Source organism: Pungitius pungitius, chromosome 6 (assembly GCF_949316345.1).
Source record: "Pungitius pungitius chromosome 6, fPunPun2.1, whole genome shotgun sequence".
Classification (NCBI taxonomy): Eukaryota; Metazoa; Chordata; class Actinopteri; order Perciformes; family Gasterosteidae; genus Pungitius; species Pungitius pungitius.
In genome coordinates this window covers 18,855,877-18,872,564 of record NC_084905.1, presented here as the reverse complement: position 1 = coordinate 18,872,564, position 16,688 = coordinate 18,855,877, and the positions used below count along the sequence as shown (strand labels likewise).

At 47.5% G+C, this 16,688-nt stretch overlaps 1 protein-coding gene across 1 annotated transcript; it reads right to left on the bottom strand.

Annotated features, from left to right (window-relative positions):
• Window positions 1–2,951: 2,951 nt before the first annotated feature.
• Window positions 2,952–8,307, bottom strand: wnt7bb (wingless-type MMTV integration site family, member 7Bb). Its single transcript, XM_062562998.1, has 3 exons — window positions 8,289–8,307; window positions 7,513–7,784; window positions 2,952–3,513 (listed from the first exon to the last, which is right to left on the bottom strand). Exons 1-3 carry the CDS (start codon window positions 8,305–8,307, stop codon window positions 3,034–3,036), a joined length of 771 nt encoding a protein of 256 aa, XP_062418982.1. The 3' UTR covers window positions 2,952–3,033.
• Between the last annotated feature and the right edge of the window lie 8,381 nt (window positions 8,308–16,688).

Genomic DNA, 16,688 nt, shown 5'->3' with positions numbered 1-16,688 from the left:
ATCACACAGGCTGCTTTGACACTGACATGGAGAGGACGCTCGCCGCCATGCGTGGAGAGATAATTGACTCCCGTTCCCTGCGTGCCACAATCAGGACAGAAGACCACAGCACATTATGAAAATGCACTGTGTATAAAATAACGTCAGCAAGTCAACACACGGCTTTATTTATTTATTTTTGATTTTTTTTTTTTTTTTTTGAATTTTTGAATTTTTGTTGGAATGATTTATGCTCTTCTAACGCATTTGCCAGTTACCATTATGTGTGGTTGGAATGTTTGAATAACAGACTTCTACATACGGTTTGGCTACAGACCTGGACACACACAATGACCATATTTAATGTGTGTGTTTTTCTTCAGAGGGGGAGAATTTTATGAAAATAATAGCGATGGATATTTGTTGGAACAGTCGATTTTGGGCAACCGAACACTGAGCAGGAACATTCTTGTACCAACATGCACAAAACAATAAAATGAAGAATGTGGATTCCTCACTCAGGGTTCATGGATAAACCTTCTGCTGTGTTTCACTGTACAACTCATACACTTCTTCATAAATTAAAGAACAATCAGTTATTTGAAGCGAAGAAGAACACATTTGCATCCTCAACAAAGGAAACATGATTATTTCAAATGCCTCCAATATTTGAGTTAATATTTGAATTTATATGTAATAATATAAATGCCAGAATGAGGCTACATGCTAGAAAGCTTATATTAATAACTTACTTTAATCAAGAAAATATTTAAATCTTTTTATAGGACAAATCTGTTGGATCCATCTGGCTTGTCTCTCTTCTGAAATAAAATAAGTTAAAGACTGATGCACACACAAAATACCAATCGAGCAAAGTGCAAGGCCAGGCGACATCAGTCTCTCAATCTCTTAAATGGGTGGTTTTTATCACTGTGCAAAACGTATGATACATTCTAAAACCATCAATTAATACGTAAACCAAAAGATAAAAGTCCAAAACTTAAAAAAGAATATGCCATTAAAGAATAAAACCGGATAGACGGATATCAACTTGTTCACTTTTGAGACAATCTATCACGTGCGTCAAATTAGGAACTTCAGAGCCTTGCGGTAATTAGTTTATCGTAGTTTAATTTAAAAAATCATATAATTATAATTTAGAGATTTGTGGGTTAAATTCTGTAACATTTTCCTGGATAACACGGCTCCATCTCTCCGTCTCTCTGTGCAGCCTCGTTGTCACAGCAACCAGCGGAGGCGGAGCCGTGAAGTGCTATTGTTCATCGGGAAATAGTTACAGCGCCCGACTCATCAGCTACGATAACTTTGCCCCTTTAAAAGGAGTTATTTGAAATCGAGTGCAAAGGGGCGAACAGTTTGACTTTGACCGACTGTAAACAGCTGCATTTGGGGGCAGTAATCATGACCTGCATTTTGTGTGTGCTCACTGTCTTAGTTTTTAATAATCCCTAGTCTGTCCGAAGTCACTGTGTTTTCAAACTGAGCAATAGTTTCGGGTGAATAATCATCAAAGATTTACATCCAAAACTCTTAAAAATATCGTCCCAGTTGTTATAAAGTGGATTCGCCTTTTTAACGTTGAGCAGAACAAAACAACATTAGCCCAAACGAGGACAATATCATCTATTTATATCTACAATTTAAAGTCAACCTTTACTATGTTTTAGCAATGAACCGCCAAACTGAGTCAAATGGGAGTTTATTTAGTTCTCATGAGTTGTATCTGAATGGCAAATATCAGTGCGGCACAAACACATCCGGCAACAAATCAGCTTCATGTTTCATGAGTTTAGGAAGGATCTCTGCACTTTAATGAGTTTTCTTGCTATCGTTTGGAATAGTGTAGAGGCATCCGGATGGATGGCGCTGCTCGGGGTAAAAAGGGCTACAAACAAACAATGGGACAGTAAAATAGAACCAAGATGTTTGAACGTTTGAACATGTGTCAACACAGCGGTAGAATTTCTTTCTTTTTTTTCCTTTCTTTAAAGAAAAGAAGAGGTCGTTTTAGGGGTTTTAGGGGTCACTTTCTAATAGACACACATTTTTCAGTCAGAGTTTCTAAAAAGCATTTTTTTTTCTTTACACTTAGTACAAAAAAAAAGACATCTCTACCCGTTAGTGCTTCGTTTTAAGATACTATAACATAAATAAACAATTTATTTTCAGTGTTCAGAACAGACAGTTCCAGTGTGACTGGAAAACTAACAAACTCCACCATATTCCAGTTGGCAGCAGAGGGTTTAAAAAGAGTTCTCCACTCAGATTTTGGCGCACCCCAACGCACCGTACTCACAAAATGTTCTTCATTTCTACAGACCTCCGACTTAAGCCTCAGCCAATTTGGGGGTTCGGGTGGTGAGAGAGGGGGAGAGGTGGGGAGGGGATGGGGAGGTGGGGGTCGCTCTTGTCAAAGATTCACTTTTGCTCCCCCTTTTAGCAAAAAAAAAAACAACGTTTTTTTCAAAGAGTGGACAGATCCCTCCCAGTCGAGCCCCTCCTCATCAGCCGCTGTCCTCTCGACCGACCCGCCCCCCCCCGCGCCTGCGTCGCCTTCGTGTTTCCTCTCCGCACACGAGTCTCTCTTCTTTTTCTTTTTTTTCTTCTCCAATTTAAGGTTTTACAAAAATCCCAGAGTGCAAAAGCACAGTTTCCCAAACGAGGCCCGTCGATGGCCGCCCCACGGTCCACACACCCGTCGTTCTCGGGGGGGGGGGGGGCAACAGCAGCACACGGGGGGGGGGGGGGGGGGGGGGGGGGAGTGAGCCGTGTGACAGTGGAGCACTGGGGAATTACCTACTGATATTTAGCATTTACTTTCGGGAAAAAGAAATTAGATTCGATTCTGCTGTGCAAAAAAAAAAAAGATGCCGCGAAGGATGCCACGTTCCATTCCTTTCATTTTTTTCCAAAAATGTCTCACCGGTCCGAGTCACACAATCCACCCCCCCCCCCCCCCCCGCCTGTCCTGCTCGAGCCTTTCTTCATTCAAATAGTCCCCCCCTGGAGCCTCACTCTCTGCCCGCGGGTTCCTTATTTGCAGGTAAACACCTCCGTCCGCTCGCTGCACGTGTTGCACTTGACGAAGCAGCACCACTGGAACTTGCAGTTGCACTGCCACACTTTGGTGTACTGGTGCGTGTTGTAGCCCCGCCCGCAGCACATCAGGTCGCAGCCGTCCGTGTGCGGCGAGGTGCGGTTGCACAGGCGCCCCTGGGTGCCCACGCTCCCCGTGGCTGTGTCCTCCTCGCAGTAGTTGGGCGACCTCTCGATGTAGACCAGGTCCGCCTCCATGGGCTTGCGGTAGCCCTGAGTCTGCTTCACCTTGAGGTGGGTGGGCTGGCGCAGGCGGCTGGCCCGCACCACCTCCACGTGCACGGCTTCGTTGTACTTGTCCTTGAGCACGTAGCCGATCTCTCGGAACTTGGGGAGGGTCGTCCAGCAGGTCTTGGTGGTGCAGGAGCCCGAGACGCCGTGGCACTTGCACTCCTGCTTCATTCTGTCTTCTAGTACCTGGAGAGTCAAACGAGAAGAAGAAGAAGAAAAAAAACGCTTGTAGAGCTGCAGCAAATATACAAGTGAAGTTTTGGTACTAATTTTGTGAACAAATCTTTTATTGGTATCAGAAAGTGTGAAAATTCTTTCTTGCACAAACAACTGTGTCAGTGACAAGAACCATTGAGCTGTTGAGGTCATGTTAAAGGGCCAGTGTGGCCCGAGTTCTCCCTTGAATTCACTTTTTCTTTGTGTCATCTTGCAATGAGCCCTTTGTATTGGGGCGGGGCCTATGGGACTTTGAATTTGAATTAGATCAATTCAGAATTTTCAGTGTAGTAGATGACATATGCATACAGTCGCATGCCCTGAGGGAGGGGAAATTACACTTACTGGTAATATTCCATCGTGTAATTGTGTCTACCTTTGTCAAAATGACTGAGAGAATGACCCATGCAACTATCAATCATCTGGATTAAATCAAGATTATTGGGTCATTGATTGAGTTGCCAAAGCAGCACAAAACAAAGACTAAATCAATTAATTGTTTATGACAGGTCAATGCTTGAGGTTTATTTGACTGCTTCAATAATTTGATAAATAGAACAAAGCAAAATATTGCCACATACATTAAAGTGGATCACAGTAATATATTCAGATGCTTTTAGTCAAAGAGTCATTTTAAATGCAATTATGTCCATTTTTTGAGGTTATTTCCTTTCTCAGTCTTGAACTTAATTTCTCTTTGAGGTTATGTCCAACATATGGTGCACAGGGCAGGAAATCTTCTCCTTGAGGCCTAAGCCTGGGGCATATGGGAAATATTGTGCGCTGTCGTCAACCCTTTGCCCCCCCCCTCCCCCCTCCCCGGGGGAACTGAGAAACTAGAAAAAATAAAATAAAATAAAAACTGTGCCCTCTTCGTTTTCTGCTGAAACGTTCTAAAACTCCAATGAACGGAAGGGTTCACATCAACACATCTGCAACGATCCCGACGGCACTTCTTTCACCGAAATCGGGATCCCCCCCCCGCCCCCCCCCCCCCCCCTCGATGCGCTCGATCGGAGCGCGTCTTTGTTGTGTGAGATGTAACTTTGGTCGGCAGGGCGTTTTTCCAGTGCAGCTTTTTTTTTTTTTTTTTTTTCCTGGCACCTCGCCTCGCCAGAAGCCCAAGTCATCATTTCTATCAGACACTTACCAAAATGTACACAAGAGTTGTTCAATACCTCCGCCCGCCTGGTCCACGGTGGACTCGGTGCGGTCACTGTTTTCCAGATTCGAGGACATTTGATTGGAAAAACATGAGCTCCGCCGACTTTTTAAAAAAAAGCCGGGGTCAGCTGTCAATCTCGTCTCGCGTGTTTATTCAAAATGAGGATTTCCAAAAATGCGAGGCACAAAAAACCACACGGAATGCCTGGTAGAAGGATTCTGACAGATGCATGGAAACATTTACCTAAACTGTGTCCATCAAAGCCTCTGAGCTGTTATTAATTAGTCCAATATGACCAGATTCCCATCTAAAGATCACTTGTCAAACACATAACCCAGATGGGAGATCTGTTTGATTCACTGGCTGCACTCTTTCAGTATTCGGTTTAGTCACGGCATCCGTCGTAATTATGGCTCACAGATTCAACGACGCTTCTCGTCAATGGTTAGAAAATACCACCTCAGCTGGATCCCATTGGAGGAGCCGCTCCCTCCATCACCACAGTCAGGATCGTTTTAATCAGCTCATTTGACTTAGATTGGTGTTGAAGGTCATTTCAGGCGTATTGTATCCAATAAAAATCCACAAAGAAAATGTGATGCATTGTTTACACTGAGCTAGATGTATGTAATCGTCTTCCAAAGCTACAAAAGCCACGTGATAATCCCAGTGGTAATCTACTGTTTGGCTACTGCCAACAGTGTGAAACCATCACTAACAGTAAGAAATAATGGAAAGTTGCCTAATAACTACCCATTAAATGAAATAAATTCATTGATGAATCATGTTCATGGATTATGAGCAACACTGAAGTTTTAATTAATAACTATGAATCTAAGAAACACTTTGGCCTCTTACTGTCTCAGCAAAGAGGTGATCTGACTGGTACACATCTGACTGGTACACATCTGACTGGTACACATCCGACTGGTACACATCTGACTGGTACACATCTGACTGGTACACATCCGACTGATGCACATCCGACTGGTACACATCCGACTGGTACACATCCGACTGGTACACATCTGACTGATACACATCTGACTGGTGCACATCTGACTGGTGCACATCTGACTGGTACACATCCGACTGATACACATCTGACTGGTACACATCTGACTGGTACACATCAGACTGGTGCACATCTGACTGGTACACATCCGACTGATACACATCCGACTGGTACACATCCGACTGGTGCACATCTGACTGGTACACATCCGACTGATACACATCCGACTGATACACATCCGACTGGTACACATCTGACTGGTACACATCCGACTGGTACACATCTGACTGGTACACATCCGACTGATACACATCTGACTGATGCACATCCGACTGGTACACATCCGACTGGTACACATCCGACTGGTACACATCTGACTGATACACATCTGACTGGTACACATCTGACTGGTACACATCCGACTGATACACATCCGACTGGTACACATCTGACTGGTACACATCTGACTGGTGCACATCTGACTGGTACACATCCGACTGATACACATCCGACTGGTACACATCTGACTGGTACACATCCGACTGGTGCACATCTGACTGGTACACATCCGACTGATACACATCCGACTGGTACACATCTGACTGGTACACATCCGACTGGTGCACATCTGACTGGTACACATCCGACTGATACACATCCGACTGGTACACATCTGACTGATACACATCCGACTGGTACACATCTGACTGGTACACATCTGACTGGTACACATCCGACTGGTGCACATCTGACTGGTACACATCCGACTGGTACACATCCGACTGGTACACATCTGACTGGTACACATCCGACTGATACACATCTGACTGGTGCACATCCGACTGGTACACATCCGACTGGTACACATCTGACTGATACACATCTGACTGGTACACATCCGACTGGTACACATCCGACTAGTACAGTAGTTGTTGGTACAGTTGGTATAGTGCAGAGAATGCGATAATGTCCTGTTCTCCAGCATTAAACAGGTTTCAGGTTTCTATGAAAGGAGATAATGGCAGTCCTATGACTGGTAACCCCGAGACAGACCCCTTTGTCCCAGTGGACACGATAAAGCCCAAGTTACTGATTAGATCCATTCGTCAACACAACATCATCTTTTCTCTTTTATTTACCTCTCACACTCTTTCTGTTTTGTTTTTTTTCTCCCTCAAAGACTGCTCTGAGATGACTAACAGCCGACAAACAGAGGCCATGATGAAGTTTGGCAATGCACTCTCCCGGGGGAATAAAAGATATGTCAATAATTGGCTGAAGCAAAGCGAGCTGCTGAAAGGCTGTGACTGAGCGATCGGTCAATCAGCAGCTCGGTCACTCACAGCCCTTTGTCGCGTCCCCGGCGTGACTTTATCTGAGGCTGTTTGCTTTTCTGCAAAGGAACGCATTAACACACGCACGTGTGCATCACGTTTGTCAAGTATGGAGTCTTTCTTAGAGGGAGATTATTTAAACATTTCTATCGCATTGCACCTAATTATGTTGACCACCAGATGTGTCGTCCAAAAAAAATCTGCTTGTAGGACAATTATGTCCAAGACGGATGATTTTAATGAACACTTTGAGTTTCATGTGTTTCTTGATTCATCGGATTTCATTCTAGGAAGGTCAGCACTTTAAAAATATCACTCATGCTCTAATGATGTAGCAATTGACAGCAAAATCAGGTCATTCAAAAACAACTAAACATTGCTTTGCTGTGTTTTTGTCCTTGATCTTCATGGAAAAGAACAGCCGTTTAAATGAGCTCATCAAAAGTCCTCTTTACCTTTCTCCCCGCCGCATTGTTGTGCAAGTTCATCAGGCGCCGGGGAGTCTTTTTAATCTCCCGGGCATCCACGAAGCGGCGGGAGAACTCGATGCCGTACTTGATGTCCGCCGAGCAGCCTCCCCACTTCCAGCCTTCCTCCTGGTTGTAAAAGCCCTGCTTCTCCCGGTCACAGCCGCACTGGCTCAGGTTGCCCTGGCTGCACGCCGCCGTGATGGCGTGGGCCACCCCCGCCGCCGTGATGGCGTAGGTGAACGCCGCTTCCCGACTGCCTGAAAGAGGGAAGGGGAGGGGTCACGTTCAAGAAGAGACGCTGCGATGTGACCGGCACGTAGATAACCGGCAACATCAAGCCGCTGTTCTCCATCTGTCTGAATTATCTTCCAAGTCGGCCTTGTTGTTAGCGTGCGTCCGTGGTACCAGCCTTTGACCCGGATACACGGCACCACCCCCCCCCCCCCCCCCCCCTCGTGAGCAGCTTCCCCCCTGCACCTCGGGAGCAACGCGGTCACACGCCTGTGAGAGCGCAGCGGTGGGACCCCAGCGTGGGGAGAGCTGGTCCAGGTGCTGTCCAAAGTGCTGAATTCCTCTCCAGGAGCACCTTTGTCCCACACGGCGAACGGCCCCGGGTCTGCAGGTCTGGCTGCCTCACACACTGCCCCCCCCCCCAGCCAGACGGCGTGGCGTTCTGCGCGAGACGAGACGAACCTCTGGACGTGTGTGTGTGTGTGTCGCGTGTGTCACGCTCAAAAGCCACTCAAGTGTGACGTTGTTGCCGTGCTTCGATTCGATCATTTTTGACGATGATCAAACTGAAGGGATTACAAATTGAGAAAATAAAAATAAAACAAACATGCTGTTTCTACAATTACTAATACATTTTAGACTTCAAACGTGCACTTAGAGGAGGGCACATCTCCGCCAGGAGTGTCTGAAACGATCACAGCGGCATGGCGTGATTAATGAATACAACCTACGATTGGAAAACCCCACATGTGGACACTAATGGGCTGGGAGGCAATTGTAAGACGGACTTTATTCAAACTCAAAAACAAGCGCCGCCGTATCCAGGCCCATTAGCTCAAAGTCCTCGCATGAGGCACGTCATACTTTGCCAAAGACAAAAGTAAACATATCAAGCTGTGGCGGTGGTGCGCTCAGCAGTGCGTCTGCTGTTGGTTCCATTAGCTGTTAGCCGTTAGCTGTTTGCCATGAACACCGGCCAAAGCACTTAAAAGTCAAGAAACTGGTTCAACGGTTTTCATGTGCTGCGCTGTTGCTACAACCAATTGATTTTAGAGTAGTACAAACATGCAAATCCTCAAATGTGAATCAAATGAAATATAAAAATAATAATGAATAAATATATACAGTATATATATTATTGACAATTTTTTTCTGCTCATGTTTAGAGTTCTATGGTAGTTATCATGGAATCGCGTTGTCGTTAAAAAGGAGCAGCCCGCGATGCACATTTAGCCAAAGGTCGATGACCAAAACTATGCCACACCAATCCTTTCCTTTTCTAAATATCTCAGAGTCCTCTACTACTCTCCTAATGGATACGGAGGGCTGGCTTAAGAGGTCTCCCATGGTCTAAAAGAGACCCCAATATCCCTTCAACTGGCAGTAATCTGGAAGCGGCTGAGCAGCGGAACCGACTCTGACCGCAGAGCAGAGAGGAATGTTTTGTAAGTCTTTGTACTCAAGTCGCAATTATTTGAATCTCTCAAGGTAAAATGCGTTATTTCCTGCACTTCAGAGAGCCCAAGGAGGATTTATTATTTCCGCAAAGGCTTTCAGAAAAACAGTAAAGAAGCTTGTCAGATCAGTTCGGCATCAAATTTCTCTGCATCATCTCCTACAGATTTTGATTTTCTTTAGAATATTCGGGGTAGGAAGAGCAAAGGATGAATAAAACCTTCTGAATTTAAATAAGCTCTAGTAAGAGGAGCTGTATTTATTTTTGAGTTATTGGTGATTCCGAAAGCATCAAGTTGAAGTGCGCTGTATTGGCCAATTTGGCTGTAACATGCTCAAACATGTCAAATGTAACAGATGTGCACTTTGGCTCTAAAGAAATACACAAAGAGTGCTGCAACAGTTTTAAATCTGTTGAAATATCAAATCAAGAAATACAACTTGTAAACATTCGCTGCTCACAATAAATAAACGGTCAGATACCGCAGAGACCAAAAAACGGAGTCCACCAAAAACTATATCCGAAAAATGAACAAATGGAGGAAATGTTTACATCTGCAGCAGCAAAGTACAGCAATAAAGAGGAATTCATAAGGAAATGAAAGACAAAAATGTCTCAGCCTGGCCGGTGTAATGTTCCCAGAGCAGACACTCTTTTAACAATTTTAAAAGTTACTTGATGCAAACTCTTTGCTTATTTTACTCTATTAAATGGGCCCAGACAGCGTGGTTGGATAGAGCCAACACTACTTGCATTAGATGGACTACAGCCTTGGTTTAGTATAAGGCAGCATAGCAAAACATACTTATTTGCCTAGTGTTGGATTTTAAGGAGCTTTTTTGTGTAAGGTACTTTTAAATAAACTGCTATTTGTCAGCCATTTACTGCTGGTTTTTATTTCATTTCCTCTTCTCTCTTCGGAGGGATTGTTTGCACCTCTTATTCCGGCCTCAGGGGCATTTTCTAAACCCTCACAGACGTTTTTCACCCAAAAGCCACTGTTAATTTCCTATCCTGGCACATGTGCTGCAGCGCTAGTACCACGGCCACAGGTCTGCCCGGTCGGGACTGACTCACAACCACTTGCTCCCCTCGGTAAGCTGCGCCCCACCAGCTTGTGGTCCCCCGCTGCCCCCAACCTCACATGCATGCATGCATGGGTGGTGGCACGCCACCATTGTGCACGTGCATCCACACGCATGTGCGTGCGCGCAAATAGCGCGGGACCGGCCGTCTAATGAGAATACATAACGCGCTCACACTACCCTCTACCCTCACACACGTACGCCGTTAAAAACGCGCCTAATGTAATTTTTAAAACAGGATGGAGGCCGTTTCCAGAGAGAGGGTGGTTTTCCTGAGCCGTAGGTCCATCCCAACTCCTGGCCCCATTGGGTTGTGTGCGCTCGTGAGATGGTGGCGATGGGGCTTGTGCTGGTTGACACCCCCCTGCCGGGTCTGGCATTCGCCAGGGCTCTGCCTGGCCTTGATGAAAGCCAATCACACGAGCCGAGACACCGTGGCTTGTCAAGAGCCAAAGAACCAAAGGAGACATCCAAAAATCCCAGGGGTATTTATACCCAATGATAATACCCTCCCTCTCTGTCATATTTGGTGTGACGATTCTATAAATAACAATGAGAATCATGAGAATTTACAAACAAAGTTCATATTTCCATATTTGATGCTTGAGCTGAAATTGAAGTACACACACATGATCAATCCCGAAGGCCATTTGGTGACCCAAAGGTTCTGTCTGCACCGATCATAACAAACATAACCAAACTACCACCAGGAAAACTTAGTTCAACAACGATGCCCTTGTGTTGGGTGTTGTGTGTGCATCATCATTCTCGCCCTCGGGAAAGGAAGGCTCTGGTTCGCATAACAGCCGTGTGGTTGATGGAAAGCAGAGGAGAAAAAGCACCCATAGCAGCAGCTTGAAAGCCCTCCTGAGGCCGGGCCCCAGAGTCCTGAAAGCCCTCCAGGAGGAACCACCCCGGGATAGCCTCGCTAGCTGCCAGTGGAAAATTGGAGTTACCAGAAAAACCTCAATGAACTTGGAAACATCCAGGAGAGAAGAATGGGGGGGAATATTAAACCAGATGTCTAATGGAGTTTAGTGGCAAGTGTCTGCTACACTATCCAAGAAAGCCCGGAGGAAGGAGATGACTCCGGGCTTCACTCAAAAGCAGGTAAAAGCGTTCATGAGCAAGGACAAAGTCATCTGCTGCTCCCGTGCGTCAGGGACTAAAACCAGAGACAAAAAAAAAGCAACCTCTGGGTGAAGCGGCGTTCTGTGTTTGGAGCCGGAAGGCAGGCGCACCGCCGGACCGTCTGTACAACCGTAACAGGCCGGACCGACGGGGTCGCGGAGGTCAGCTGATGCAGTAACGCCGACGTCGCACGATGTACTAACACGACACATTAAAACGTTTTACTTCAAGTGCACGGACTAATACCAGAACTGTTATATCTCTGTATTTGTGTCAGGGAGTCATTGTTCCTCAAAGAGGCCAGTTGTCCTTTTAAAGCTTTATTTCTCAAGGTGATTGTAAGGAAAATCCCGTTTAAACACAATCTCATGGATCATCATCATGTGCAGGTTGCGACAGGTTGCGCAAACACAACTCAAACCCACGTTTGTGTCAGCGCGGGTTTCTTTCGGTTTCACAATGAAGGATGCTGTCCACGTAGGGTGCATCTGCAAAGGCGAGGAGGACCAGACGTATTACAGTAAGAAATGCAGCATTTCTAACAGCGCTGGAGAGAAGTAGTTCCGGCCGGAATACTAGTGGGGGGCTTGTCTAGCAACAGGAAGATGCACAGACACACACACACACACACACACACACACACGCACACAACACTCTCAGAGCCCAGCAGTGCAGTTGAATGGCCTCTCCACACAAGCCAAGCCTGTTGGTTGGAGCGGTGAAGGGAAAAAGCTTTTTAAAGGCCCCCCCCCCCCTCATCCCCGGACATGCACTCAAACCCCCGGGGGAGTGTGTGTGTGTGTGTGTGGGGGGGGGGGGGGGGGCAGAGGAGGACTGGATTGCATAAGAAGTTACATCTCAACCACACGGTACGATACACAGGCGTTTCGGGGCTTCATATCCATTAAAGCACCGGGACGTCCTGTCAAATGGCACCAAAGTGAACAAAGGGGAAAGTGTCACCTGCTGGTGGCCGGGGGTCTCTGCACTCGGTGGGGCCGATAACGGGCGAACATTTTAGGGCATGTAGGCTCACTGGGCTTTAAACTAAACCCTGCCCAATGCTTTTTTTCTACTTGCTTTCTTTGCCTTGATACACTCCACGTAGAGTTCCTAAAGCACTAAATGTATTTAAAAGGTCACGCACACGCTACTAAAACACACTACCTTTTCCAGACACTACACATTTGATAGCGTCGTAGCACCCAAAACACTTAAAACAAGCTCTTAATGCCTTGCCCTCGCTGGAACTGTGTCTTTAGGGCCCCATTGGAAGGGAAAGAAAGTTGGAGGAAAACCCCTCGCTTTGTATACCGGTCGCTGAACTGACTAATGCGCTTTCTACTACTGTTTTCCGTTACGCTTTATGTACCGTTGCTATGAACATGTGCTCCCAGCAAATTATAGACAAATTTGTGGTCTGTGAGGTTTGCAGCTTGAGGAATTAGCACAGCCTTGTTCCTGTACAATAAAATAATATTGTTTTACCAGAACTGGGCTTCGCCGTCTCGGTGTGGGCTCACATCATGGAGCTGGGGGAAGTGACACGTTCTGGCACAGCACAATTACTGCAGGGTCCCAAGTGTGATTCCTATAATAACGAGGGCTTTCAGCAGTAAAGCTAAAACAATTATGAGGGTATTTAACGGTGCCGGTATTAAATGCTGAGAATCTGAGTAAGCTGCCTCCCAGGCATAGACAATAGGGCCCGACAGAAAGCATCTGAAAAGCATCCTTTTTCCTCCCTGATCTCCCTGAGATGGAGATAAAGCTTTTCCACTGAATACCAGGGACCTGCTAAAACAGGCACAAATCCTTCTTCCTACCCTTTCATCCTAATAATGAGACCGAAATCAGGACCTCACCTGCTCGACTCTAGAAACGCACGCATGGTAATCATCAAGTTCGTTCGAGTAAAGAGTCGAGGATTTTCCTCAATTTCCACCCCGTTTGGATTTTGTTTCATCTTCAATGGAAACATATTGACTGAGATATAACGAGCCAAACATACCCCCCCCCCCCCCCCCACCCCCCCGATGACATGTTTCCATCCTCATCACAACAAGAAACTTGAACGTCCTCTCCCTCGGAAACCAGTGTCCCTCGGCCCACCGGTGAGCTCTCGCCTCAGTGGGCGTCCAGGGCCGCCCCCCCCCCCCCCCCGCCCCCCCCCCCCTGTAGAGGACGGACACAGCGATCGGGCCTGGGATCGTGTGCGACAAAGCGCGCAGCGAGATTACGGTTGATCCTCTCGCATCCTGTTTCCTCCTGCGTCTAGCAGACAGAGACAGACGCAGATCACACCGATAACACAGCGACGCACACACGCACACGCACGCTGGGGCCCCCCGAGGGCCAGCGGGGGGGGGGGGGGGGCGCCCCGGGGACGATCCCGGGCCACGTCAGCAGGGGGACGGTGGGTGGGCAGGAGAGAGACAGAGAGACAGAGAGAGGAAGGGAAAAGGGAGAGGGCCCCCCCCAGCTCCCGACACACCCACGCAGGCCCGAGACAGAGGCCCAGCTGATGAATGAACAAGGGGGCCCCCGGCGCATGATAGCCACTGCCTGGAAAAGCCCCCCCCCCCCCCCCCCGCCCCAGATACAGGCACATGCTGTGGGGCGAGGAATAAAGAGAGAGATAAAGAGTGAGGGATGACCTTTACTCAAGAGCACCGGTGACCACACACACACACACACACACACACACACACTGCAGAGCGGCAGCACATCAGACGCCCCCTATCTGATGAAAGCTAAGAGAAAGCATCCTACACATTGGCACTCACACTCACACACACACACGCACACGCATTTGTACGGCCGCTGTGTTTTCTCTGGACTCACACAGAGAGGATTTTACGGCTGCCCACATGACGACGGGCTGAAAAACAGGCCTTTCATCCGCCGCCGTTCCACCGTAGCGCCGCGCACGCCTCGCTGCCACGCCGTCATCCAGCGTGGCAGCGAGTGCTCGGGGCTGCCCCCCCCCCCCCCGCGAGGTTCGCATCCGATGTATTAGCAATCCGTCATCCTTTTTACGGTTTAAAAAAATAAATAATAAAAAATCGACATGGGATAACAGGGGCTAGGGCGAAAGAGGACGCATGTGAGTCGATGACCACGATGCTCCCGAAGGGTGCACAAACCGACAAGAAGCTAATCCCACAAAGGGAAAGAATCTCGGCGGCAACGAGATGATTGATTGTGTACTTTAAGGAGAGTTCACCGGTGTCAAAGTGCCCAAATATGTGCTCATAAAAAAAAACTAGTATAGTAAAATACTAGTCCTGGGTATAACACTCATAGCCAACTCACTACGCTCGCATGTCCAACCGGGCGACGTAGAATTTGAATGTGAAGCCTCTCTCTCTCTCTCTCTCTCTCTCTCTCTGCGTGTCTCTCTCTCTCTTTGTCCCTCCTCTGAACGTTGAATAAGCACCGGCCTGACAGTGTCGGTGGCCACAGTTACGCCGCGCGACCGCTTTTTAAAAGCAAAGAATGTTCACCAGTCGAAATTCAACTCTAACGTCCGAAACTCAAGACGACGCCGCCATGATCTGAAAGGAGTTTAAAAAAAAAAAAAAAAGAAGGATTCAGCTGGTCGAAATTAATATTTCACGTTGCGTTTCCTTTTTCGTTGTCAGAGTGAAAGAAACAAAGCGCGAGTGTGTGGGGTGGGGGGGGGGGGGGGGGGGGGGCAACCGCATGGCCATTTGAGTAGATTTCCTTGATCGTTCATTATTAGCCTTAAGGTCGGACTGCGATGACTTCACCACAAACGACCGTCAACTGATTCCGAGAAGGGGAAGGAGCCCCCGCCAGGGCATTAATAATCTGCAAGTATTTTGTCGTCCTCAAACCAGGAACTGGAAGTGCAGCGTTTGTGAAGAAAATGCTCGGGGGGTGGGGGGGGGGGGGGTGTTGAAGGAAAAAATTGGCTGATTCAAGCCTTCAACAACAAATAAAATGTCGAGGATTGTAGCGACGTTGTCACCTGTCAGCAATATTTGGGTTTGACACAAGCCACGATTTTTTTTTTTTTTACACGGCAGTTCGAGACAAACAAACCACCGAATCCAGTGCAATCCAGCTTCTGCCGAGGGTGAAAACCCCCAAATCGGACTTCAAAGGTGGTACGTCGCGCAAAGCTCTCGACCCCCTCGATCCCTAAACGTCCCTCAACCACATGCTCGTTCTACTTCACCTCAGGCCTGCGTCGTGCAGTGACCCGTACCCTCATCTCCGAGGGAATCCCGCATCTCCAGAGGGTGGTTTTTACAATGACCCGGTGACTTAAAACATCCTCCATTTGACTCGCCGCTGGTTTGGCCTCTGGCGCCCCCCCCCCCCCCCTGGAGGCCTGGCAGGTGGGGATTCACCCCACCGTCCAAAGGGGAGGAGGGGAGGAGGGGCCGGCTGGGAGGGAGGATGAGACCACGAGCAGACATGAACACACACTCCTCTATTCTCCTCCATTTAGCCTCCTCATTCGATCCTATTTGGTAACTACGTATCCAGTTTGCCCGCTCTCCTCTCTGAGAGTTCCCCTGAAATGAAGCACAGCTCAAGGGGGGGGGGGGGGGGGTAAGTGAGAGAGAGAGAGAGAGAGAGAGAGAGAGAGAGAGAGAGAGAGAGAGTAAACTGAAGAGAAAGGGAAAGGGAAGAGAAGCTTGATGTAGGTCACAGAGCAAAACCCATTTTTTTTGTCCCCCCTGCATCTCTTCTGAAAAGCCTTTTTTGTTTCAAAGTAGCAGACAATGTTTCGCCTTTCAATTCCACCTCCACGCGTTCATCTTCAAACAGCTCCATTCAGTTTTTGGCCGCTGCTGAAAAAGATTAACGATCAAAAAAAGAAAAAACTCTTCAGTATTTCGTACAGGAAAGGATCACCTGCTTCAAGTGCTGCATCGATTGGAGGATTTGAACTTTTGTTGCGTTTCACCGCCCCCCGGGGGGGGGGACCACAAGAAAGCTCTTTCAGCATGAAAAGCATGAGTCAGCACGGTGACAAACTGGCTGGAAAGTCAAACAGAGAGTAACCGGAGCGGCCCTCTCTCTCTTCTTTTTTTTTTTTTTTATGACAGGAGGGCCAGAGCTGCCCTTTGAAGGCTGAGTGTAGCCGTTGAAAGGTTTCCATTTCAAGGCCTAATCTTCAACATCAAGAGCATGGCCATTTGAACAGAGACGTGAGGTGTTCCTAAGCAGGTCCTTTTTTTACGCGAAAGGGCATCTCTGTTACAGGTGGTTCAATCCGGAGG